Raw genomic sequence first — 27,253 nt, 5'->3', positions numbered from 1 at the left:
GCACAGATCAAACACAGGGGAGAGCGCTCACTCTATACGTGTTTCTCAACACCACAAACGATCGCTCAAAACCGCCTGTAACCACCAAATCAAAGCTCACATTACACGTCAAGTCGTGTTTTCACATAATCATAGCATATGACGAGATAGTAATTCATAATGTAATGTTTCATAGTAGCTACACGTAATATTTAGATAATGTACTACTTTGAGCCAGAGTGACACATTTTCTCTGTAAAGGAGCAGCAGGACGAGCTGAACTAATCGAGTCAAGAGAAGTCGATTAAGGAGAAGATGTCCGAGGCGTGGAGCAGATCGGCTGACAGACGCTTTCTCAACGATATTAAATATAATTATAATTAAAATCTATTGAAATAAAGTCAAGAGAAGCACTAAAACCACCAAACCATCAATAGTCATAATAGTTAAATTTATTTAGTATTAATGAAATAATACATGTTATATTCTGCACATTTGACTCATAAATCAGTACAAAGTTTATGTCATTTAACTGGAGTTAAAACAAAGAACATTTTATAAAATATGACTTTAATTCATATAAAGAGTTAAATTCGTCATTATTTAAAGCAGTGTTTGCTTCATCTCACTTTCTAAAAAAAAGGCAAATTAGTTCAAAGCATTAATTTATGATGGAATGTATTTTTCCCTCCGTACATTTTCACTTCATGAATGCGCCAATATTAATGCCTAATAATGACACAAAATATTCACAAAGCCTGGATAAAACATTACAACACCCCACAGGGGAAAAAATAAAAATAAAAATGCATTACAACATAGTAAAATACACAATTTTTCGCATGGATTTAATTTGAAATAGAATTTTGTGGAAAATTTTGGGCCAATCCAGAAAAAGGGGTGGAGTCATTTTCATGTTTTTACAAGCCAGTTAGTAGACATCAATAGAAGATTTTATAAAACTTGTCGAAAACTTCTGGGCCTTGATGGAAACAAAGATATTTTGTAGGGTGGAGCCAAGAAATTTACAAATAATTAAATTTAATATTAGAATGGACTCTTAAAACTACTGGACAAATGACATATATTACTTAAAACTAATTTTTAAATTACAATTTTAAAAAAATTATTTATATTTTTTTAAAAAGTGAACTAAAGGCCACGTTTACAAGTGAGTTGAGAATATTTAAAATATCCTTCAGTTACATTTAGAATTTAACAGCATATGACGTATTTGTTTTTGGTTTTTTTTAATTTATTATTAATTCCAATCATGTTGTAAAGCTACTTTTACTTGGTTAAAAACACACTTTTTTTCCCCCACTGTAACTTGATTGTGTAAATAAAAAAAACACGGGCCTATTTGTGGAGGAGACACAAACATCTGCATTTGTAAAATATTAAAAGTTACTGACCCAGAACCACGAGCATTTGGTAAATTGGATCCTGAATATTTGACCTTCAGCTTTCATTCTGACCTTTAGACATTTGCCAGATTTTTGTCTGTTTGTTTTGCACCACATCTCTGTCAGCAGCAGCCAAACCAAACAAACATTGAACAAAACATTCAGCATATGTCGACATATTTTAAAAATATAACCGACTTTGTTCGCAAATGTCACTAGAAGCAGTTTTTTGGTCGTAACCCTGCTCCTAACTGAACTATGATCAGGTTTGTTCTATTCTATGTGGTTAAACAGAACAGCAGCAGGTTTCTCCTGCTGGATTTCAATAAATGCTGCTTTGTTAAACTTTGATAAGTGTGACGTATTTTCCTGATCGAGTGTGTTGTAACTTGTGATGCACAATTAATTGTGGCAAAAGGTGTGATTTAAATAAATCACAGACTGCGCTGAGTGCACGCTAAAATGCAAACTTTTTTTTTTTACTGAAACGGCTCAAACACTTTAACGATGAAGTTATATGTTAAAACATGTAAACCTGTCAGAAAAAAACTATATAAATCCTTTTTATATTTTTAAATTCAGGTTTTAACTTCCACAGAGGAGAACTGGAAAAAAAATAAAATAAAATAAAAGTACCGATTTAAATGTGGCTCACAGTAAGATTATTATTAAAGGGGTCATGTTGTGGATAATTTGTCTTGTATTTGCTTGTGTTTGAGGATTAATGTTAAATATTTCCACCATCACATAGTTTTATTATCCTGCTATAAACATAATTTAGGCCTGACACAGCTTGTTTCAGAACTCGGTGACACATGTAACAAGAATTCTTGAATTTATCTCGACACTAAGACACATTCAATGACCTGAAAATATTAAACTGCCTGAAAATGTGTTGATTTGTGTTAAAATAGTCAGTTTGTCTAATTATTTTATAGGCTCTGAAAATAAAAGTGACAATGATGCCTCAATGGTTCATGTGATATTTTTGTTCAGTCCCTCAAATTAAAGGTAAAAATTGATACTACAACCTTGTGGTGGTGTATAGATGCAAAATAAAGCGTGGGTTGCTGTCCAAATACTTTTGGACCTAGCCGCAGTATTACAAGGCCATACATTTATCACATCACAATCGCAAAATTTTCCACAATAATCACAATAAGACATTTTCCTGGAAGGGTGCGCCCCTCGTTGTGACCTCTGGATTTGTTACTGCTGCGGCGGTTCCTTGAGGATCCAGACCTCGTTCCTGCGGTTGATCATTTTGAAGGGGCTGTCGTAGCCGGCTGTGTAGTACGGCTCACCTACGTGTGGCACCTTGTCCCTCTGCAGGCTGGCCAGAAGCTTCTGGAGCTCTTCACGCTTCATCTCATCATTGGAGAATCCGCCGTAAGTCCTGCAAGGGTCAACCAATGACAAATGACTAGTTAATCAAAACTAAGACCTCCAGAACCGAGTCTGACAAACTGTTTTAGTCTATAAGAACTTAAAAAGGTCAATGATCTCATGACCTCACCGGACATAGACTGTGAACTCCTTCCTGAGCTCCACAAACACTTCAGGGTCACTGGGCTCTGGGGGATCAGCCTGATGCTCCTCTGGGATGAAGAACGACACCGTGAACAGAGTCTCACAGGCGGGACCGGCTCCAGGTTCCACCCGGCACGTCACAGGAGCCGTCATCTCCACTTTCACCTCTAAACAAGAACAACAACACAAAAAGACTTTTAAAATGAACCTGAAGCAACATGTTGGTCTGATGAGAACACACAGTGGAAATAACCAGAAGAGCACACAGAGTGCAGACTTCTGCCGAGTCCTAAACACCGTACACCCAGGCTGAGCAGAATGCAGGGACCAGGTCTGGACCAAACACATCCTGTCCCTTCGATGTTTAAAACTCACTCTTTTGATTGCTGCCTTGAATGTAGCTGAAGAGGCGACGGAAGCCCGTGCGCAGCGCCGCGTCACACTCCATCCCACCCAGAGAGGTGCTCACCCACTTGGTGTCGTAGTAGGTGCGGATCTCATAGTCAACACCCTGGTAAAAGAAACAAATGTGTGTGTGCATCCCTGAATCATTCACGTGGTGCACACAGTGTGCAAGTCTGCAGGATCAGAAGATCAGAACACGAAATTAACAGTAAGATTCCACACCTTCAACCTGAACCAGCGTTTAAATGTCACATTAAGATTAATTATCCCATTCTGAATATTTAATATTAAACTCTCTGGGTCAGTCAGATCCAAGCTATTAACTGTTGCTACATTTTCAAGTCAAACCAGCGCAGCATGTCAACCTAAACACATGCATAAAATATCAAAATTCTATCCTATTACTTTGTGACGTATTATGTGTGTGCACGCAATGAAACAAAAACTTAAAATAAAGAGTGCGAGGAAGCTGGTTAAATAACTGAAATGTGTTCCCCTTCATGTCAGAGTATCTGTGTACGTCAGGCTGCAAATACCGCCGACCTCCAGTGGCCGTTATTTGGTACTACAAGATCATAATTTTTCATTTTCAAAGTCCTTAGCGGAAGTGAATTATGTAGTTGCAGGTGTCTTTACTATGCATTTATATAATTTTTAAATAAACTTCAAAAACTTGGCATGTTTGCAAATGTTTAAAAACTGGCAAATATCCATAACAGACAAAACGTTATATTATTCAATTTGTTTGGTAAAATATTAATTTATAAAGTGCCTATTATTAATAATAAAAAAGTTCCCGTATCCAAACAGAACGTGTTATTAATTGTAATTAATTAATATTTACCTCTTTGTCTTGTTCTGTGAACTTTGGTGTCTGTAATCCGGTGGAAAAAAGAGCTTGTTGCAAAGTTTTAAACATCGCTCGGCGGCGTAAACAATCACAAACCACGAAAATCAACGCTACAAAACACGAATTCGGTTTTATCGGCAATTACGCGAACATATGACCGTCTGCGCGATTTTGGTATTTTTCTTGCGTGTAAAACGATAAAATGTCACACCACCGCCGCGTGCTGTGGGTGGGATTGTTTTGGCAGCATCTCTTCCTGTTATGTAACTGAACTTCAAAATAAAAGCATCTTAGTTTATTGGAAATTTTCTGGTAGATTTGAGAAAAATCAATAGCTTTCTCCATGCAGGTGATCAACATTATCTAAAACCTTCAGCACTCAGTGAAAACCTGCACGAGTGGACACAAAAATGTAAACTTTAATTTTGACTTTGCAGTCTTACTAGAAAATGGAAATAAACAAAATATAGGGTTCAAATTGCTGTTTTTTTAACAGCCAGATTTTATGCAAGACTGAGCATTTCTGATTTTGAGGCAGAGACCCAGGATATCATTTTATATATATATATATATATATATATATATATATATATATATATATATATATACACTGTACAAACATTGCCTGCCGGTACAATTCTGCACACTTAAAAAAAAAAAAACAGACAAAAGCAGTATTGTTGTTGGTATCAGAACAAGATCTCTGTGTTCATTTGGACTCAATCAAAACTCACAGCATGAAGACTTACTTTTGGGAAGTGCAAGTCCCATTTATTTACAGCCTCATTATTTACAACAGTAACAGCCAACTTAGTGTTCGCTCACAGCTATGAGGTACAACCACAAAGAGGCGCATGTGCAGAGCCACCTTAATAAAAACCAAACACCTCTGACGCTCAGCACCAACACATCGCTGACATAGCAAGAACACGCTACATCTAGGTTTAGAGGAAACAATTAAAACCCAACTGCTGCTGTGAGGAGGCCGCTGACAGCTACACTAAAATCACGTGTAGTAGAAGAAAAAAAACAACTGACGGGTGCATAGTTTATCTGCATCGAGCACTAACAGCTGTTCATGCCGTTTGCACAAAGGAAATAAGCACCTTGTGGACAATGCAGAAATGTAGAGAGACATGCAATCCCGTATGAAGATGACAGCACGAGCTTCAGTCTCGGTACTGTCCCCACGTAATGAGTCTCATTTATGCACCCAAAGATGCTTAAAAAATAAAAAGACAGAAGACAGACGGGAAAAAAGTCCATCAGCTTATGAAAACTGTTGTAGAGCAGTTCCTCAACTTTTAACTGGACAAGAGAAAGAGAGAGAGAGAGAGAGAGAGAGAGAGAGAGAGAGAGAGAGAGAGAGAGAGAGAGAGAGAGAGAGAGAGAGAGAGAGAGAGAGCAAAACTGATTTACAAAATGTCCAATTTGAGCTTTACAAGTTTTATTTATTTATTTTTCTCCACCGTGGAGGTTGGAAGTCCAGCAGAGGGCGCTGTTGTAATTATACCCGCTGTTTCCAGAATTACAACCATAAACCTTGTGGTTTAATAGGTCACAGGAACAGGAAAATATTTTGATCCTTACCTTCAAAAACTGCATCATTAGCATTTATACAGGCAAAAAATGACCCAAAGCGTTTAAAAGGTGAGGATCAAAAGTTCCACAAGCACACGCGACTGAGACTAATCAACATGCACATAGAAACGCTGCAGATGGAGTGGATTCAAGCCCCCACTGTGCTGCTCAGAACCTGGTGCTTCCTGTGCAGAGCGTGCAGTGGGCGGAGCCTTTCAGATCTGGTAGTTCTGATGGATGAAGGAGAGCACATCATCCTTGGACAGTTTCTCTGGATCCATTCGTGTCTGAGAATCGTGAACTATCACCCCCTCCACCCAGGCCCAGAAGAGTCTCTCAGAGTGACACACCCTGAGGATGGAAACAATCAGAGAATTTAAGAGCTAAAAGACACCAACCTGTGAATTGCCCACTGAGCATTTCGGGCAGTACATACTGGAACGAGGCAGCGGAGTTGGGTGGCATTTCATAAAACGACTGATTGGTCATTTTATTGAAGAAGAACTTCCTCTTGGAGTTCTTGCTGTAGGCCATAGTCCACGGCTCTGAGGGACGGTGACACAGGACAGGAGCATCATGTCAGATGGATTTGTAACAAACTGAGACGTTAACAGGTTTGAAACACGCTGCATCAGAAACACAAACCGTTGACGGTTTTGATGATGTAGAGGCCTGTGGGCAGGAAGTGCCGGTCGTCTCTGCCGGTGTAGGACAGACGAGGATCTCTCCCAGAACTCTTTGTCATCTTCATCTCCAGTCTAATTAGAAAAAGCTCAAAATGAACATTTACATCTGCGTAACTTCATACAATTCAGACTGACCGTCTCTTCATACCTGACAAAGATTTTGTCCATTTCCTCCAGCCTGTACACCTCCTTCACCCTGTTCAGGAGAAAACAGGAACACCAGGACCATGATTCACACAACTTTACTTTCTGCTGCAAAATTACAAGAAATGTTCATTATTTCTGTCACAGCACAAAAATGTTTCATTGAATAATCAATAAAATTAGAATAATAAAAAAAATCTGCTCCCAAAAATGATTTATTCACAACTACACTGACATTTTTCAGTTTAAAAAAAATAAAAAAATAAAATAAAATAAACCCTGTGCAGAAATCGCAAAGTGGTTTATGTCATTCCAGTTCGTACCTGATTGGATTCATGTCTGGTCGGCTGGGTTTGGAAACAGCCTTCACAAACTTCTCAGCCATCTGGATCCTGGAAGTTTGGGAAGTTTTATTTTTTGTTCTGTTAAAGGTTCTGGTGATGACACGGTGAAGACCAGGTTTGGCTGAAGAACAGCTGTCCTACCTTTGGTTGAAGTGCTGATCTCGTACATCAGTGCCGTTCAGTATCAGTGCGTCCATCACGTGCACGGCGTTGATTCTCCGCTGAGCTTTCCCCTGTGGGGTCAACATGGAAGATTCAAGACGCAAACATGAGCAGCAAATAAAGAGTGTCTTCAGGTGTGCCTGAATCAAAATAAGCTGGAAAATGTTTGGTGATTTAACCCTGTTGCAAAAATGACTCAATTCAAACAATTATTAGTACAAACTGAGCCGCGTCTCGTCCTCACCTCGCCCTTCAGCTCTTGGACGATCTCCACACTTAGAAGTGTATCTCTTGGCAGCTCGAGCTTGAAATTTTCCAGTTTCTTCCAGCGCAGAGGCATCTTTCCGTCCCATGTGTATATCTGAGACTTCTGTACAAGATCAGAGAAGCAGATAAGATGGTCAAACCAGGGACAATGTGTCCTCCAACTGAAGTTCCAAGAAAATTCATGTATCAGTGTGACAGCTCGAGTAAAAACCAGAACCCGACTAATAAAATAATAGAGCAAGACACCTTTAAGATGCATTCTTTTAAATTTTTTCTTTTTTTAATCTCTTTCAACTCACCCCAAGTGCTAGAAGGAAGATCTGCTCACCACCTCCCACAATGCAACGGTGGTCCAGGATGTGGCGCATCTTCTCTAGTGTGGTGGATTTGAGTGGTGTGACCTTACACTGGAACACCTCCACGTCTGAATTCTGAGGGAGAAGCAGAAATCCCACATTTTAAATCTGTCCACTTGTCAGACGTTTTCAGATTTCATCATGAACAAGTGGGAAAAGTCGTCATTAAACTGACCTTAATTAATTCGTAGAATTTAAACTTTGGGTCTGAGGATGCCGGCGTGACTCTGGCTTTGTCAGGAACCTGGAAATGGACTTAAATAAATCTGCAGTATTCAACTACATTTAAAAAGATCTCTGCTGTGTGGAGCTCCACTCACCCCCCAGAGCTTCAGGCATTCTTTCCTGATGTCTGCTTGTCTCGACTCTGAAAGGTTACTAGAAACAGAGACGAGGCGTCACAGTTAAAGATGGGCACAGAAATCAAGGTACCATATACACGTCGGGGTACTCACGAGTCATTAACATAAGCGTGGATCTTCGCCAGAGCTTTGATTTGGACTGCACAGAGGCTGCAGCGAGAATGATTTCAGTCGGTCACTTCATGGGAACAGCAATGATTCAGGCATTTTTTTTTACTTTACCTCTCGTTGGAGTTGACCATGAACTGGTAGAAGTCTGTGTCTTCCTTCATGATGTGTGGAGGAACTACTTCTATGACGTCCGAGTCTTTGTTCTTGAGCTGGTTGAGTCTGAGGTTGACTTTGAACATGTACTCTCTGACAGCATCTGATCCGGGCTTTAGACCGCGACACACAATGTACCTGTCAATCAAAGTGGAACCGATGAAGAAAACAGATCAAATAAATGACATTTGGAGTTTAGTTTTCCTCCTGACTGAAATATTCAACACTTAGACTCAGGTTTCAGAACAAACTACAAGTTTTACAAATGACTATGAAATTCATTGTGGACAAAAAGTGAAACTCAGCAACTCATTGAAATTCTGGATTTAATTTTATTTCAGGGCAATCCGAGACCCAGACCCTCTGACTGCTCACTCTGTGTCTCAACTATTGCATCAAGACAATCACCATCTGCTGGGGTCACAGGAGCACAAGACCACAATCACAGTCAGTCAATCTTTGCTCACCAACAAACGAGCCTGTGCTGCTAGAATTGACAACTTTACCCAACTCCCAGTTCATGCAACCACAGAACAGCACTGGAGCCAGAACAAATCCCTGATGAACACCAAAAGGAACAGCACTTACAGTACCTTTGTGTAGGTTGACTATGATATTCAGCAAATTACTGGGAATTCCACAAATTCTCTGGTTGTCCCACAGAGCAGCACGGTGTGTAAAAGGAAAGTTGTACAAAAATCAACGTAGACCACAAAGAAGAACTGCTGAAATTCTCACTTGTGTTCAATGAGTGCTTGTAGGGAGAATGCGATCAACTGTTGACGTTTTGCGCGTGAAGACACAAAGCTCTGGTCAGTATCCAGTGAGTACCTGGGACTGATTCCTGCTAAGAATGACCCTAGTAAGTACCTTCGCTGTCACAGAGAGTCGTGTAATAGCCCTCTAGTTGTTGCAATCCAAGCAACCAGCTTTTCCTTTCCAGAGTCTTTTCTTCTGGTCTGTTTGGGATGATACACATCACCCAAAAGGAAGAAAACATTTCTTGCAATGCCAGGAGAACAGAATTTCCTGTGGGTTCAGCCCAGACACCACAGAACCCTGCAGCTCTAGCGATCAGCGTTATAGTATTGCGATATTTTTGATAACTACTCATGTATTAAAGACCGAGTAAGTGTTCAGATTCTGGTTTCAAACACTTCCATCAATCAATAAATATTTTGGTGTTGGATATTAACTCTTCAGACTGATGCAGTTACAGAATCTTCAACATGAAATCTGTTAAAGCACAACTGCTGTCTTACCTCTCAGAGTTGGCAGGTCTACTAGTAACCGGTTTGAATAGTGAGATCCTGTCAAAGCAGAGGTAGAGCAGGTAGACCAAGCCCACGCTGAAGGGAGTGAAGAGGTCAAATGTCTTACACACAAAATGGCCACCTAGAGAAGACAAATAGTGCTGTGGTAACTTGGTCTGGATTCTAAAAGAACAGAAATGTGTCAATGAAGACTCTCGGTCAGTATCAAAAGTATCTCCTAGAAGCCCAGCTGCTTTTGACAAAATAGTATTTTAATTTCAGGATTCTCGATTCATTGGCCGGCACAAACACACCAACCTGTCCTTAGTGTAGACAATGCTGTAAGGAACTGACACAGCAGCAGCTGTTTGCTCAAAATCTCTTGGATGTTCTCTTGACCCTCCACAGAAAAACCCTAAAAGTCCCAAAAACAGTCAGCAAATGTAAATCTCACCTGCAGAGAAAACCTCTAAGAAGTCTGATTTCCACTTTTCCATTATACAACCTCACCCCATCTGCCATGAGAAAGTGCAGACCTCTTCTCTCCGTATTCTCCAACACAAAGTTTCGGAACGCGGTCACATTTTCCGGGCGAGTGATGTCCCCGTCCCCTTCCACACCTCCCTCCCCTTGGACAGATAGAGGGTAAACGTTTCCGTGAGATGCTTGTGTCCTGTAATGTAACTTGTAATGCCGCAGTCGTGTTTCAAGACGTACCATAGTAAGGCTCAAAAAGCTCACTGGGCGCAGCAAAGAAATCTTCCAGCTTAAAGTCACAGGGTCCTTTTAGTGTCATACCGAAGCCCTTTGCATGCCAGCCTCTCTTCCACAGCACGTATTCTGAAAAGCCTCCAGGACCCGCACAGATGTCACCAAAGTACAGAAGCTCACCCTCGCGGTCTTTTGTCAGAGGTCGCTACATGATGAGTGAAAGCAGAAAGGTTAATTTCTCTCTGTGTCTGTCATTATGGATCTTTGCAGTTCAGAACCATCAGCAGGGACATTTGACTGACTCACCCCTTGTGAATCTTTTGGGTTGGTGAACATATAGTCAAAGCAATAGTTGATATTTGCCATTTTCATAGCTGCCCTAAACACAGTAAAGACATAATACAACATGTGATCATCCTTACAGAGTCAAACAGCAGTAGAAGCACACGTTATTTTAATTCCACCAACAATATCATGTTTTTCTGCCATCATTTGTAGGATTATCACCAGTATTGCTTAAGACAACATAAATCATTGTTGACACTGACATGGGAAAAAAAGCATTACATCTTGAACAACATCTACAAATGTAAATAAAATGTCTCTCGATTATTTCTGAACATCACTTCCTGAATATGCTTCAAAACAAGGCAACTCATAGCCCAGCATCTACTGCCGGAAGCACGAAAATTTGTTCTTCCTCGCAATGAGGGCCACAGGCTGTGCACAAACTTTGGTTTGAGGTGTGACTTCACTTCAGATTTGGTGGCTTTGTCACCAATTTTAATTCATTGTAATGGATGAGTGCTTTAAAAAAAAGGCAGAGACAAAATTAGGTGAAAGTTAAAATTTGTGGGCTGTAAATAATTTTGTAGATTCAAAAAAAAAAAAAAACCCAACACAACATGGGGGAAAATAATTGCAGAATTGCATCATGAGGTCTATTGAACTTGGGCAACTTGGTTAAAGTGGTCAAACGGCACCAAATTTTTGAATATTGCCAACTGTTCAAAGAAATTGCATACATAAACACACTTCAATTTGACCCGCTGGTGGCGCTCCAAAAGCACGACACAAAATCAGTCCAGTTACAGCTACATTTACCAGCCACAACCCTGAGTTGGAGAGTCATTTTCTTGAACATTTCTTCCTTAGAAATCAAAAATTCAGAGTTCTATCTTCAAGTCAAAGGCAGCTGACCTGTTGAGGAAGATGGCTCCTCTAATTGTCTCATAAGGGTTAGAACGTGTTCGTGCTCTCCTCATTTCCTCACCATCCAGGTCATCAAAAGCTGTCTGAAAAAAGTCAAAGAAATAAACTACTTGAATGTGACATTTTAAACCGTTTTGCCATCATTATAAAGATCAACAGAAGAATCTTCGTATCAAAATACGAGTGAAGTATTTCAACAAACTCTCACACACCAGTCATTTCAAAAACGATACCTGTGTGATTAAAATGCACAGCGTGAGTGAGGGGTGTTTGCCATGTTTTCTGTACCTTGCACTTGAGAAGAGTGTGCAAGAGATCTTCAGTACAAAACTCTGTCTCATCTTCAATATTTACTTTACTCTGTAAAGAGTCAAAAACAAAACTTCAACAATTTTACGTAGAATTTTTGAATCCTGTTGATCCACGGTTCTTACTGACACATCAGTCAAAATGAAATATGAATCTGCCTTTGCTGCATTTACTGTGGTTTTTATTTTTTCTTCTTATATAACAATTGCTGAAAAGGCAGCTGCAGTTTGACCGCAGAAATGTCAGAAAAAGCTTATTTTTACCTCAAGCTGACTGCTTGATGCTAGGTTGAGTGCTAACGCTAATAGAAACTGTTTTTTTATTTACCAGAATTTGTTTGTGATAATTATTGTGTATCTTATTTTCTTGCAGCAACTATGAAGTGAGTGTGTGCACGTTTACCGGCCCCACAGCCATCCAGTCCTTTAGCTCATTAGCATCCGGGATCTCTGTGGTACATTCTGGAAACCACTCGACTTTCTCGACAGCACTTGGCTAAGCAGATGAAGACAAAAAAAACAAAAAAAAACAGAGGATACACAAAAAGGGGAACATGACTTATTACTACCTGATCATCAGTTATAACTCCGTAACACCAACATTTACTACTGCTGTGTACCTCAGGTTCATCTTGCCAGTTAACATTGAGCTCCTTTTGGAAACCCTGAAGTGTTAGGCCGAGACCTCGCCTTCCTCGCTGTGTAGATGCCTCCACAATCTCTTTTCGACCTTGGTTGAACTTCCCTAGACCCTTACCTTCACAGTAGCCCATCTTGGCCTAAAGATGTAAAGCAGAACAAATTATGAAAAGATGGGAAATTTTTTAATAATCACAATTATACTTTTCAAATTAAATGAGTGAAGAAGAGACAAGTGAATTATGATAGAAGGATATTTACAAGAGTTAAAGACAAATTGTAAAAGAGTGTAGTGAAACCAGCTATGCTGGACAGTATAGAAACAGTGGCAATAACAAAAAGACAGGAGGCAGAGCTGGAGGCAGCACAGCTGAAGATGCTGCAGTTTTCATTAAGAGTGACGAGGATGAACAGGTTTAAGAATGAGCAGAGGGACAGTAAGGACAGTCTGGAGACATAAAAAGTCAGAGAGGCAAGTCAGGTGGTTTGGGCATCTGCAGCATAGATAGTTTATCAGGAGAAGGATGCTGAGGATGAAGCTGGCAGACAAGACATGAGGAAGCCTAAATAGGAGGTGAAGGACATGCAGCTCACTGATGTGATGGAAGAACATGCAGAGGACAGGGAGAGATGGACAGACAATCTACTGTGGTGACCTCTAATGGCAGCAACCAAAAGAAGAAGTATTTCAAATTAAACTACACACAAGCATGAACAACACACAACAGACTGACACATTCAAATGTAAAACATCTTATGTTAATGAAGATTTTAATACCTTACCATGAGCTTCTTTGACACGCTGTTATACAAGGAGAAGGTGGCGGTCTGTGTGGGGCCATCTGTGTGTTGCCCATCAAAAGATAAAGAGGGAACTGAGAAGCCTGGTCTGTGATCTTCAAGGTCACTCTGGGATTCATTTTGGCTCGAGTCTGATCAGAACAAGACCAACACAGAGTATGAACATTTTCTAACCAATCAAAAAGAGTAGAGTTAAATACTCAAATATCTTGGCACTTCCCAGCATCACATCAAGCTGATCAACATTTCAGGGTTAACACCCCCATTCTGAAACCCCAAGTTGACACTCACTACAACTTATTTATAATCACAAGGTATTAGCAGTAAGAGCTCAAATTAAAGTATGCATGATGCCATCTACCGGCACCCTTAATTCGTGGATAAATGAATAAAAGTATGAGTAGATTATTTACCCTGTCTGGATGGAAGCACGTGTGACTCGTCCGAGCTGCTGTCATCACAGCGTTTCTTTGGAGCCAATAATGGTGACAACGGTGCATCGATTCTCCTCTTCATTATGACTGTAGAACAGCAAACAAAAGAGAATATTTGTTTCGTCTGTGCACAGAATTTAATAATGTAGTATATGACAAGCAGCATCAAATCTGGATCTGGTTCCATTCAGGATGCACGACCAGAAGTATTGGAAGATGAACTGTTAATTCACATATAGTAACAACCAAATAAAAGCTTTGAGGTCACCTTGATTATTTATTTATTTGCTACTTTCTGACATTACAGTGATATTGACAGATATACTGATAATGAAATAAGTATTTTCTACAGCCATAAAATGATTAATTGCAAAAATCAGAGGTTTAAAAATGTTTCTGTTTATGGGTTTGGTGACTCAAACGACGGATGCTGGGACAAAATAACAGCAAGTTTTCACATAAACTACATGTCGTCACTGCATCTTAGATTACTTTAATTTCAGACTGTTTTTGCACATTATCTTTTTTTTTTTGCAGCACTTTGTGTAAACGTGTTCAGCGCCATTACCTCCTGTTATTTAGAAGCAGCCACTAATCAGTTACAAAACAATTGGCCCATTCCACAATCCAGAGTGTGTTTTTCTGCAGAAAAATTACAAAAAATAGAGGTGAGCTTGTTTTCACTGTAAAAATTTAAAAAGTACGCAGCTGCGATGCTAGTTTTTACCAGCGCAAAAGGAAAACTTCACTTTCCTGTGACGAGACTGCATCGACACGAAATAAACTCCTCATACGTATCGTCATGTCACAGATCGAGTCTTATTTACATGAAAACTTTCACAACACGACCGTTATATTGTGAAGTTTACATTAGCCCGAATTCTGTTTAGCTTTTAGGGGTCCTTCCGCAAATGAAGAGACGTAATAATGACGTACATAGATGGCCACACGAATGCCTGTTTATAAAACGGATTGGCTGTAAGATCATATTATATTCTTTTTAAATTTCTTTTTGTCCCAAGACCGGTCACAAGCAGTGAAATATATCAGCACAACCAAAACCCAGTTGTCTGTGTCATTCTAAGAGCATGAGACATATTTGAGCTTATGTCATGAAAAATGTAAAATTGCACAATTTGCATTTTCCCCCACAAGTTGACCCGTATTTGTTCCCCTTCACCTTCAAATAAATAATATTAAATATTCAACAAATTTGTTGTGCCTACTTTTGCAGAGGGCAAAAGTCAAGGTCAAGGAAAATGACCATCTATAATGAATCAAGCTCCATATATGATGTACACTATGAGACAACCTAACACAAATTATTATTTAGCACAATTTCCTTCTGTTCAGATGTAACTGTAACAGTGATTGAACATGTACAAATTAAATAAATCTAACTTTATTTCAGTGGAAATGTTAAATATAAAATTTAAACATAAATTAAAATAAATCGAAATTATAAATCGAAATATTTAGTCTATATCTTAAATATAAATTTGATTCTTCTTCTTCTTCGTGTTTAATGGCGGCTGGCAACCAGCTTCTATGGAGCATTACCGCCACCAACAGGACTGCAGTGTAGTTCAGGAGTCTAACATCCCCAAAACAAAAAAACAAAACAAAAAAAAACCTTGACTCATATCCTGTGTAGTAATCCTATATTTAAATCTGATTCTTAAATGCAACTCTATATTTTAACAGGAAATCTGAATGCGTGGGGAAAATGTGCAAATTGGCCACACCTCCAGAATAGAAAAAAGGCGGTGACCAACACGTCATTGGCTGACTGAGGGACAGGGTGGATTTATCCTGTAGGCTGACAGGAAAAGCAGGATTAAAAATTTAAAATAGGAAAGGACAGTAAGGCTGAGTTGGATATATCACAGTCAAAATTTTAATATAAGATGATCTTTGTCATGTTTAAACTCCAAAAATAAAATGAGTCAATATGCATATTTGAAAGAAAAATAATAAATCAGAATAAAAGAGTATATTACTGTTGCTATGCACATGGATTTGCCTGTTGTTCCAAACTGTCAGCTGTCTTTTTGGTGACTTTATCAGATGTTAAAGGCTGGTGCAGTTCAAACATCATCACCTCAGGCTCCAGTGGCTCCACTGTTCCCCCGCTGGCACAAACCCACAACAAACACAGTCCAACACCATGTGTCCTACTTACGCAACAAAGCCGAGGACTCACAGAGATGAGTGTCCCTGAGAGGGATCTGTGTGTCTCGTTGTGCACAAACGGCTTCCACGCTCAGCAGGGAGACAGGAGGCCGAGCACAGGGACCTCACGTTACCTGGCAGGCTGCTGCACAGGCCTTCTGTGGCCCAGAGGAGAGAACAACAACAATGTTCTTCCGAATCCCTTGACTGACCCCGGGATACATTAGATACCTGCAGGTGAGTAACGTGGTGCTTTGTGTCTGCAGATACATTAGTGATGGTTTGGAGGCATCTTCAGTGGAGAAAACGCCATATTTCAGTTTAATTCAAGTGAGATTTCGCCTGCAGTTGTTGAATTACTGTGAAAATTCTCTTTAAAATGAATGTTACCGTGCACAGGAAGGCCATCTGTGTTTGTTACGGCAGGAGAAAAGAGGATTACAGCAACCTTTCTTTGATTGGATTTCAATCAGGTAAAAGCCTTCTAAGTGGATCATCAGAATAATTGGGGTGAACCTTGAGTCTTGGTGACCACTGGGATGCCCCCCCCCCCACCCCCACCCCCCAAGCCTGTGACCCTTAAGCAGGATTAGTAAATAGATGGATGGATTTGTCCATTTTTCTGTTTCAAATCATTTGAGGTTTCAAAATTCTGACACCCCACATTTATGACATCATAAAGCAATAATGTGACAGGAAAAGATCTGAGAATATTTCATGTCATGGCAACAATATTAAAGAAAGTGATTCAAGGAAATATTTTGAATCAGCTTCAAGTCACCACAAACAACTTAAGGAACATCTTGCATAAATGTGTAGAAATCTATCAACCTGGCGATATGGAGATTGTAGCGCAGCTCTTCCAGTGCACCAACACCGTGACTGGGATGAGAAAGGTATCCAAACACAGTCACCTCTTTAAAGACTCCACTGCAGCCACAGCCAGGAGGCACTTTGTTTTGTCATTGGTAACTGGTGACTCTGGTGGCCTTGACTCTTTCTTGCAGACTCAGGCCTTGCGACAGAGCCAAGACGACCCGGTGATGCCACGTGTGACCGTCCTGCTGGGTCTGATGGGGATCAGCATGTCTGGATACAGCTCCCGCCAGCTGACGCTGCACAACAGGCCATCAAATCACCTCTTCAGATGAGCTGGAGGACAGACACGCACACACCTTCACAAAGACCAAGAATGATGGAATAATGCTTCCAGCTTTGGTGCTTCTGTTTGTGTTTTTCCTCTGTGCATTAGTTTTGACGTCATCCTGGTGAATTTATTTTTGATAGTGTTGGAAGATTTGCTGTTTACAGAGTAAAAACAGATTATTCCCTCTTTGTCAGTGCAGTGCTGAACACACAACCTCCGTTTGTGGCATGTAACTACACATACACGCATAGACTCTAGAAAGCACTTATAAAGCACATGAGTCCACCAAAACATCATCTGGATCCTGGATTCAAAATAGGCTACAGATCAAATTTCAAAGAAAATCTCATGTTTTCCCAGTCATTATCTACCTGCTCACCAAGCACCATCAGCATCTTCTCACAACATTTTGAGTTACATGTTGCTATGTGCCAAACATTCTTCTGGCTCTGTTCCAGAATATATTCCAGATGACCTTTGAAACAGAATCACTTATTTCCAGACACATTAGCTATCAGCTCACCAAATTTCATTGAAGTCTGTACATTGCTTTTTGAGCTATTATGTGAACAGGCTACCAGAGTAACAGACAAGCACCTGATAAAACATTTCCTCCTTGTTTTCACTATGGCAGAGTTGAGATGAGTCATAAAAAGTCTCAGGAAAAAGAATTTTGACATTTGGCTGGTACTACTTTGCACTTTATATATTTGACAGGTGTGTAACCAAGGAGGGTCTCTGTGGGATCTGGATCCAGTGAACCCTCACAGATCTTATTAGGACAGATGCTGTATAAAAGTCATGTTTGGTAGAGATGCACAATATCTTGTTGTTATTTCTTTTTAACATTGTCAGTAAAGATGACATAATGCTGATTTTTGAATAGTAAATATTGTCTTTGTGTTTGTTTTTTGTAGCATTGTTCTTAGTTGACTGAAATTTTGAGATGCAAAGACATAAAATGTAACAAACACCAGTTTTAGATCAACACTGCCTGTTTACTAAATACCCATAACATTTGTGTATTTGATAAGTGACTTTTCAGGAATTTCTTTCTGATGTAGTCTGACTGCAGGCAAATTTGAGCTTCAAAATTAAAGACCATTTTTCAAAAACTGTTGTGAATATATATATATATATATATATATATATATATATATATATACACACACACACACACACCTCTCTCCTCTCAGCACATCCATGAACCTCCTCTTTGGTCTCCCTCTTCTCTTCCTGCCTGGTGGCTCCATCCTCAGCATCCTTCTCCCTATATACCCTGGGTCCCTCCTCTGCACATGTCCAAACCATCTCAATCTCGCCTCTCTGACTTTGTCTCCAAACCGTCCCACCTGAGCTGTCCCTCTGATATGTTCATTCCTAATCTTGTCCATTCTTGTCACTCCCAAAGAGAATCTCAACATCTTCAGCTCTGCTACCTCCAGCTCTGCCTCCTGTCTTTTTGTTAGTGCCACTGTCTCTAAACCATACAACATAGCTGGTCTCACTACTGTTTTGTAAACTTTCCCCTTCACTCTTGCTGATATTCTTCGGTCACAAATCCCTCCTGCCACCTTTCTCCACCCACTCCACCCTGCCTGCACTCTCTTCTTCACCTCTCTACCACACTCTCCATTACTTTGAACAGTTGACCCCAAATATTTAAACTCATCTACTTTCACCACTTCTACTCCTTGTAACTACACTATTCCACTGGGCTCCCTCTCATTCACACACATGTACTCAGTCTTGCTTCTACTGACTTTCATTCCCCTTCTCTCCAAAGCATATCTCCACTTCTCCAGACTAGACTCAACTTGCTCTCTACTCTCACTACAGATCACAATGTTATCTGCAAACATCATAGTCCATGGGGACTCCTGTCTGATCTCATCTGTCAACCTGTCCATCACCACTGCAAACAAGAAAGGACTCAGAGCTGATCTTTGGTGTAATCCCACCTCCACCTTGAATGAGTCTGTCATTCCGACTGCACATCTCACCGCTGTCACACTATTCTTGTACATGTCCTGCACTACCCTAACATACTTCTCTGCCACTCCAGACTTCCTCATACAATGCCACAGCTCTTCTCTTGGCACCATATCATAAGCTTTTTCTAAGTCCACAAACACACAATGTAACTCTTTCTGTCCTTCTCTGTACTTTTCCAACAGTATTCTCAGAGCAAACATTGCATCTGTAGTGCTCTTTCTCGGCATGAAACCATATTGCTGCTCACAGATCTTCACCTGTTTTCTAAGCCTAGCTTCTACTACTCTTTCCCATAACTTCATGCTGTGGCTGATCAGCTTTATGCCTCTGTAGTTACTGCAGCTCTGCACATCACCCTTGTTCTTGAAAATAGGAACCAGCACACTTCGTCTCCACTCCTCAGGCATCCTCTCACTTTCCAAGATTTTATTAAACAATCTGGTTAGAAACTCTACTGCCACCTCTCCTAGACATTTCCATGCCTCCACTGGAATATCATCTGGACCAACTGCCTTTCCACTCTTCATCACTACCTACTACTTCATCATTACCATGTGCATCTTTTACCACCCTAACCTGCTGCACATCCTTTCCAGCTCTGTCCCTTTGTCTGGCCAATCGGTACAAGTCCTTTTCTCCTTCCTTACTATTCAACTTCTTGTACAGCTCGCAATATGCCTTTTCCTTTGTTTTTGCCACTTCTCTTCTCGCCTTACGGCGCATCTCCTTGTACTCCTGTCTACTTTCTTCATCTCTCCGACTATCCCAAAACTTTTTCGCCAACCTCTTTCTCCTTATGCTTTCCTGGACCTCTTCATTTCACCACCAAGTCTCCTTGTCTTCCTTCCACTGTCCAGATGTAATACCCAGTACTGCCCTAGCTGTCTCCCTCACCACATCTGCAGTACTTTTCCAGTTGTCCAAAATTGCTTCCCCTCCAACTAGTGCTTCTCTCACCTGCTCGCTAAATTTCACACCTTCCTCCACTCTTATACGTTACCCTGTACTCCTCCCTTTTCTTAAAGCAGGTATTCACCACAGCCATTTCCATCCTTTTTGCAAAATCAACTACCATCTGTCCTTCCCCATTCCTATCCTTGATACCATATCTACCCATTACTTCCTCATCACCTCTGTTCCCTTCACCAACATGCCCATTTAAGTCTGCTCCTATCACCACTCTTTCATGCTTGGGCACACTCTCCACCACCTCATCTAACACACTCCAGAAATCTTCTTTCTCCTTCATCTCACAACCTACCTGTGGGGCATATGCACTGATGATATTCATCATCACCCCTTCAATTTCCAACTTCACACTCATCACCCTGTCAGACACTCGCTTAACCTCCAACACACTTTTAACACACTCTTCCTTTAAAATGACCCCAACACCATTTCTCTTCCTGTCCTCACCATGGTACAACAACTTGTACCCACCGCCGATGCTCCTGCTCTTACTTCCCTTCCACTTGGTCTCTTGCACACACAATATGTCGACCTTTCTCCTCTCCATCATATCAGCCAGCTCTCTCCCTTTACCAGTCATACTACCAACATTCAAAGTCCCCACTCTCATTTCCATCCGTCTAGTTTTCTTCTTCTCCCGCTGTTCGTGGCAACGTAAATAAGATTAATTACATTTGTCTCCTTTCTATGGTTTGTAAATAAAAATAAAAATGACATAAAGACTAAAGCATATAATTAGATGAAATTCATTTTCTGTCCACTAGATGTCAGTATGTGCGGCTTTGACCTTTAAATATCCATTTTCATGAGGGCAGAGGTTTATTATGTTGTTTTAAAACACATGACCTATCTGTAACTTTGTTTCAGCTGCTTGGAACACACACACACACACATATACATATATATATAAATTGCAGCAGTCTGGTCTAAAATAAATACATAAAATTGACTTGAATAACTGTATAAAGTTAATCCAACAGAATTTACTACTTCATACATGGCTATTTTATTTTTGTTTGTTTGTTTTTTTTTTAGCATTTTCATATTTTTGGATATCAACTTTTACTCAGTCAATATTTTGATGCACAAAGCAACATTTTGGGCAACTTTAAGGATCAACATGGCCTAAAGAGATTCTGCAGAATGCCAGCTCAAACCTTGCCCTGTTTTAAATACATAAAACGTTTCTGATGGTCAGTTTTCCTCATGCAATTTTTGATTTGTTACTAATTACTGATAACATGTAGCCACTTGCACTTCATGGTCAAGACTGAGGCACTGAGCTGTGACCCATTTATAAATCTAATCTGCTTCAGGAAGAAGCCCAAATCTCAGCCAGCAAGAGCAATCTTGACATGAAAGCTATCCAACCCTGAATTCAAAGAAAGGTTGAAGTTTTAATGAGGAAAGAGTGATGCACCAGGTTTTGATCAGAGTGCACACGCATCAAAATAAGTGAGTGGCCATTCAGCAGCATGAGCTCACCTGTTCAGCCTCAGGCATGAGAGGCCTCAAGCACAGTGAGACACAGTCCTGTTACTTTCCTTCTTTGACCATGTTGACATGCACATGCACATTTACAAACAGAAGACCATTGTGCATGTTCCACTGCCTTTCTCTTCAGAAGGTTCTTGTTACATTGCAGCTGGTAGCAAACTGTTGAATGCACTTTGCTGCAAAGCTACAAAGTGCATTCAACAGTTTTAACATTTACTCAAATGTTTTTTTTTTTGGGGGGGTGCGGGGGATTTGAACATTTATAGACCACTAAATTAAATTCAGAGAGTTCCTTTCTTGTCTGCATTCAGACCTATATATCATGATTTATTCTTTAATTATTTATTCTTTTATAAGCTACATATGCCTGCAGAGGATGTCACATCTGGAGACCTGGGTTTGATTCCTGATCACACTACAAGTCTGTGTCCATGTCACCATCCTTGGCTGCGGAAGTAACCTGTGGTGGGCTGGAATGCCGTCCAGCAGGCTTCGTACTGCAGAATCTGGTGATAAGACGCAGCAGCATGGGGTCTCTGGACCTGGACAGGAGTTAGTTCTTCTACTTCCTCCTGACCAGATGTCACAAACACCCATTTAACTCCACTCTGAGCTGAGTAAAATCAAATGGGAACCTTTATTAAAGTTTAACATGCTCTTTCTTGGCCTGTGCTCTCACCCGCCAGCATGATTCATGAAAATCAGTCTGCGCATTTTTCAGTAATCCTTATGAACAAGCACAGCCTCTAATGAAACGGTCTCATTCATATCATGAGTCTGCTCTGGCGTGATAAACCACGATATCTTTTTTTAACTTGTGGGATTTTGTGCGTGCTGCTCAGTGATGCAGCACTTTGAATGGCTCCTAATGAGTGGAAGAGTTTAACCTTGTGTTCTTTTCTAAGAGCTCACTAAAGCCCCTCTGCTGTCAAAGCGGTCATTATTTCTTCAGTCTTGCCCACAAACAGACATGCATGCTGTCATGTTGTACAGAAGAGACGGGAAATGTGAATGTTTAGATAAAATTGACATGTTAACAGCTGGCTTACAGACAGACAGAACTGCCACTGGTTCTGTTACTTTTTACAAACCGTGAGAAGGATGGAGGTATGCAGAGACACATCCCGTCTAATTGTGGGTCCGCTGATGAAGACGGACTGAAAATGACCTGAATGAATGCTTATTCTAAAACAGGGCTTTTGTCAAATATCATGTGAGGTGTAAAAAAAAAAGGATTATGTTCCTGACAGTTTATCCAAATCCAGCATGTACGGCCAAATAAAGTTGTGACTTCAGCTTTATGTTCAGAATCGGTGACCTTTGACATTTTCTGTCAGACTCACTTGTTTATCTCTGCCAGCTTTCATTTAATGAGCCTGTCGCTGATGATTCATTTTCTCAAAACAGACACGGGTGACCATGGTTTACAAAGCAAACACTGAAAATGAGAAAAGGAAGAAGGACAGAGACATTAAGTACATAACATACATTATTTTCTCCAATAACATGTTTTGGGTTTTTTTCTCTCTCTCTGGCATAATTACATTTACTGCCAAGTTTTGTCTGATTAAAATAACTCAACAATCAGCTTTTTAAAGATCAGCATTTTCATCCAATTGATTATTTTTTTTTCCTGTCCTCACAGTCAAGGCACCATTAGTAACTCCTCTCACGTCGTGACTCATGATTGGATGAGCTCATTATGTACATCTTACAGCAGCATGTAAAAATAAGTTCCACAGGTAAATTTACAGCTCAAAAGACAACTTTTCATGTGATTCATATTTAACATGTAGTCTTCTGGTTCTCAGGCCATATGTGGCTAGGGTTGCCAACCGTCCCTTGAAAAACGGAATCGTCCCTTATTTGGAAATAAAAGTGTGCGTTCCGTATTGACCTGAAACGGGACGCAGTTTTTTTCCTGTATTTCTGAGAGAATCAAAAAGTCTGTAAAATGTCAATGGAATTGACTTGCGCTTTATATGGAAACTTACGGTAAATTTGATCCCAGCCTCTCTCCTGCTCTCCACCAATGAGCTGACAGACACGAGTTGACGATACAGAATCACTCTTATCTCATTGGTTGAGGAACATCTGCTCGCAAGAAGATCCCGGACGAGAATCATGAGCCGACGACGGTCGTCGGACGAGACCATAACAAATCAGCATGGCTGATACCGACACAGACACCGACACTGGCACTGCAGATTAGGGTTGCCAACTCTGAAAAATAAATAAGGGACACCTCACTGGCAGGGCTGAGCGGCCCATGGAAATATAGACTGGAATGGACACGCGCCTCTATCTATTAGCGTCACTCAGGACAGGAAGGCGCCATTACTAAGGGTGGAAATGTGCAGCTCATCAATAATAAACTGACCGCTTTTTTTGCGCTAGCGTCACTATTTCTTAATGGATTTTAATACATGTAGGCTTGTTTCAAAGCCCTTTGAAAGCTCTTTCCAATGCACCTATGCATGTGCGGGTGAAAAAAAAAAAAAAAAAAACTTTTATGTAAAATGCAGAAATCTGGGGAAATTACAACAAACTGTGCTGCTTTTCTCACTTTATTGTCGCTATTTGTTAACAGATTTTAATAAAAGTAGGCTTGTTTTAAAGCCCTTTAATTGCTCTTTCTAATGAACCCATACATGTCTAGGTAGAAAAAAATGTTTTATGTAAAATGTGGAAATTTGTGGAAAATATTCCATTCTGTTCATTTACTGTGATTTTTTTTTTTTTTTCCTGTCATCATAATTCTCGATGGATTTTTATAAATGACGCTTGTAAGTTGTATTCATGCTATTTAAAAGGTCTAACGAACCCATACATGTCTGGATAAAAAATCCTTATGTATTAAAATATTAATCTGAAGTATGCCTTGCCATTGTGCTCATTTACCTTGCTGCTTTTTCCACTGTAATATTACTGCTAGTCTTTTAATGACAACATATATATGATTTTTACTAACATTTTATTACAAGTAGATATAAAGCCATTCAGAATTTATGACTTTTGACCCTCAGTCAGGGTAAAAAATACCTCCTCCAACCACACTGTTCAAATTTAAATGCCTCCTGTGACCACATGTACATATCATATTAAACAACAGCTGCAAGTATATATAAATATATTTAAACATTTTTGTTTCTGCATGTGAACGCAGCTTAATGAAACGAACTTATGGCGTTGAGTTATAGTCTCAGTATACTGACATTAAATTGCGGCATAACGACTTTAAAATAGACATTTGTTTTACATAATTACATTAAGGCTCTTGTACAGTTCATTTTAGTATTGGAGAATTTGTTGTTGTGGTTCGTGCAGTTGATGATGAAGCACTGGCTGCCTTTTTTTTCTCCTCATATCGCTTCTGTTAACTGGCTCAAGGTCTCTCTCCACCCTCAGTAACGGCCGCCGTGCAGCACGCCGCTAGTCACGTGACGTCCATTCCAGTCTCTATTTCCACGGACCGGCCAACTGACCTTTGCCTTCACCCTTCCCAGTGTGTGTGTGTGTGAAACGATTTTTAACCATTTGACTATTGACTTGACCCTGAATTTAAGTAGATGCACACATGCATTTGTTATGATATGAACATGCGGAAAACAAATTATTATTTAGCAATTTATTTTTAGTGCAAAATAAATTTTCACTCACAATTTCAATATGAGCATCCTGTCCTGCTTCAAAATATTAAAAAAAAAATTCTTTAAAAATAAATCTTTCTCTGTCGTGTTATTGCTTAACTTAAAAGTGTATAAATTAACAAAAAAAAATATCCAAAACAATGTAACAGTGAAAGTCTGAAAAAGTAAACAATACTTACAATACTTATAGCTGTTGTCGCGCAGCTTTTCCACCCAGACATTTTCCTTTTCCCATTTGTCCATGTATTTTTGCTTTCTTTTTTGTTTTGTTTTTTTCGAGGAGGAGTAACAACGTTACAGACATTGCTGTTCGTAGGCGTGTCTGCGGTGTCTGTGTCGGTATCAGCCATGCTGATTTGTTATGGTCGTCCGACGACCGTCGTCGGCTCATGATTCTCGTCCGGGATCTTCTTGTGAGCAGATGTCCCTCAACCAATGAGATAAGAGTGATTCTGTAGCGTCAACTCGTGTCTGTCAGCTCATTGGTGAAGAGCAGGAGAGAGGCTGGGATCAAATTTACCGTAAGTTTCCATATAAAGCGCAAGTCAATTCCATTGACATTTTACAGACTTTTTGATTCTCACAGAAATACGGGACAAACTGCGTCCCGTTTCAGGTCAATACGGAACGCACACTTTTATTTCCAAATAAGGGACGATTCCGTTTTTCAAGGGACAGTTGGCACTTTACTAGAAGACTGACTTCACCTCCTGTTATTGTTACTCTGGTGTTTCTTTCTCTATATCTTTTATTAAAGTGTTTATTTTGTAATTACATTCACAATTCATCAACATTTTCACATTCAAAACTTCAACAGCAGGAAAACATTCATTTTCAGTCTATATTACAGTTTTAATTCACATACCAACTGTGCATTAAAGCACCACTTAGGAGCGTCTCTGGGAGTCCAGCTTTGATCATAATTACTGTTTTAATCTGTGTTCTTGGCTAATGAGCTCTGATGTGGTCCAGAGGGTTTTTGCTGCCAAAACCCCATGACCTGAGAATCTCATCAGATAGTCCTGGTTAATCTCAGATGGTTACTCACAAGCTTCAGTGGTCATGCTGTGGTCAGAAACACTTTGAAAAGAGATCATTTTCCGTCCAGAGTCAATACCAACCTGTTCACACAGTTCTATGAATATCAGTTTGAACAAGTCTTTGAGATACTTAATTTGAATTTACCTATTTCTGTCTTTTTACGTGAATCCGTTACACAAATGTAGAACCTTTTCACCACGTTTCTGTGAAATTTGTTGAATAATAAAAGAGATCATTTTGTACAAGTCTTGTAAAAAATTGTGGCTCTGCCCTTTCCTGAGGATGCATCTCAAATAAAAGAACTGATTCTGTCACAGACCCAATGAAAATCAGTTATAACACAACAGAGTTATTTTTTCTGAATTGCATAACATTCCTGATTGTCTTGCTTGACCCTCATCGTGACAGCCGGGTCTCTGTTTTCTTTGATCACTGAAGATCAATGAAGACTTTTTGCTGAACCGATTCCCAAAAGACCTTCAGGAACATTAATCAGCGGTGCACATTTTGTCCGACAGGGTTTCCGTAGCTGTAAATAAAGACTACAGGAATGTGTGTCCAAATGACAGTTGTACCAGTGATGACCTTTAGTGTCAAAGGTCACTGACCTGTGGCTTCCAGTGATAGACGCATCCCAACAGGCTTCTGTCAGCCGGTGCTCATTTAGAAGTGACACCAAACCTGAGCTACAGAAAAAATACTGAGCAATGGATTTTCATAAAAGCTGGAGAGAAGGTGTAAATACATGAAATTAAAAATTACTTAAAATATGAAATGCTCTTGTATTTTTACACACCGAGTCCCAGGAGTGATGATAATGCAGTGAGTGTGAGCACTCTGAAATATGAGGCAAAAAGCAATATGTTAATCAGTGTCTAACAATGGATCTTGGCTAAGGCGCGCCCATCTAGTTCTGAATTTGAAATAAACAAATAAATAAAAAACTGGATCATTTTCCAAGAGAGCAGTAGCCAGAGGTGAGACATAACTTTCTCATCTTTCTCAGGGGAACATCACTGACCCAGAGCTGGGAGGCGGAGCTACGATTAGAGCTCCAGGTGGTCCAGACAGCCTGCGTAAAAACGATC

General features: G+C 39.9%; 3 protein-coding genes across 11 annotated transcripts; 1 reads left to right on the top strand and 2 right to left on the bottom strand.

Annotated features, from left to right (window-relative positions):
* Positions 1-1,418: 1,418 nt before the first annotated feature.
* Positions 1,419-4,416, bottom strand: hebp2 (heme binding protein 2). 4 transcript variants are annotated; one of them, XM_034162524.1, is made up of 4 exons: positions 4,165-4,416; positions 3,291-3,429; positions 2,902-3,082; positions 1,419-2,781 (listed from the first exon to the last, which is right to left on the bottom strand). In XM_034162524.1, the coding sequence occupies exons 1-4, from the start codon at positions 4,237-4,239 to the stop codon at positions 2,595-2,597; spliced, it is 582 nt and encodes a 193-aa protein (XP_034018415.1). In that variant the 5' UTR covers positions 4,240-4,416; the 3' UTR covers positions 1,419-2,594. The 4 variants fall into 4 exon arrangements, with proteins under 4 accessions (XP_034018415.1, XP_034018416.1, XP_034018417.1 ...); XM_034162525.1 differs by having other exon boundaries at positions 3,291-3,426; XM_034162526.1 differs by having other exon boundaries at positions 3,291-3,431; positions 4,173-4,416.
* A 499-nt stretch (positions 4,417-4,915) lies between these two features.
* cmtr1 (cap methyltransferase 1) lies at positions 4,916-23,512 on the bottom strand. 6 transcript variants are annotated; one of them, XM_034162013.1, is made up of 25 exons: positions 23,469-23,512; positions 22,818-22,912; positions 13,674-13,781; positions 13,243-13,391; positions 12,441-12,599; positions 12,224-12,316; positions 11,801-11,872; positions 11,501-11,595; positions 10,607-10,679; positions 10,307-10,505; positions 10,100-10,218; positions 9,908-10,004; positions 9,599-9,731; positions 8,295-8,474; positions 8,166-8,222; positions 8,031-8,088; positions 7,886-7,954; positions 7,654-7,785; positions 7,332-7,457; positions 7,067-7,158; positions 6,905-6,973; positions 6,586-6,633; positions 6,397-6,509; positions 6,188-6,296; positions 4,916-6,102 (listed from the first exon to the last, which is right to left on the bottom strand). In XM_034162013.1, exons 3-25 carry the CDS (start codon positions 13,774-13,776, stop codon positions 5,967-5,969), a joined length of 2,481 nt encoding a protein of 826 aa, XP_034017904.1. In that variant the 5' UTR covers positions 13,777-13,781; positions 22,818-22,912; positions 23,469-23,512; the 3' UTR covers positions 4,916-5,966. The 6 variants fall into 6 exon arrangements, with proteins under 6 accessions (XP_034017904.1, XP_034017901.1, XP_034017903.1 ...); XM_034162010.1 differs by lacking the exons at positions 22,818-22,912; positions 23,469-23,512 and adding exons at positions 14,263-14,336; positions 16,698-16,812; XM_034162012.1 differs by lacking the exons at positions 22,818-22,912; positions 23,469-23,512 and adding exons at positions 14,263-14,336; positions 14,422-14,622.
* On the top strand, positions 16,698-17,025 carry zgc:193593 (uncharacterized protein LOC564090 homolog). Its single transcript, XM_034162019.1, has one exon. The coding sequence runs from the start codon at positions 16,706-16,708 to the stop codon at positions 17,015-17,017; it is 312 nt and encodes a 103-aa protein (XP_034017910.1). The 5' UTR covers positions 16,698-16,705; the 3' UTR covers positions 17,018-17,025.
* Positions 23,513-27,253: the final 3,741 nt, after the last annotated feature.

The sequence above is a fragment of the Thalassophryne amazonica genome, chromosome 21 (assembly GCF_902500255.1).
Source record: "Thalassophryne amazonica chromosome 21, fThaAma1.1, whole genome shotgun sequence".
NCBI classification, from domain to species: domain Eukaryota; kingdom Metazoa; phylum Chordata; class Actinopteri; order Batrachoidiformes; family Batrachoididae; genus Thalassophryne; species Thalassophryne amazonica.
The sequence above is the reverse complement of the archived record's forward strand: the minus strand, read 5'-3'. Positions and strand labels throughout refer to the sequence as shown.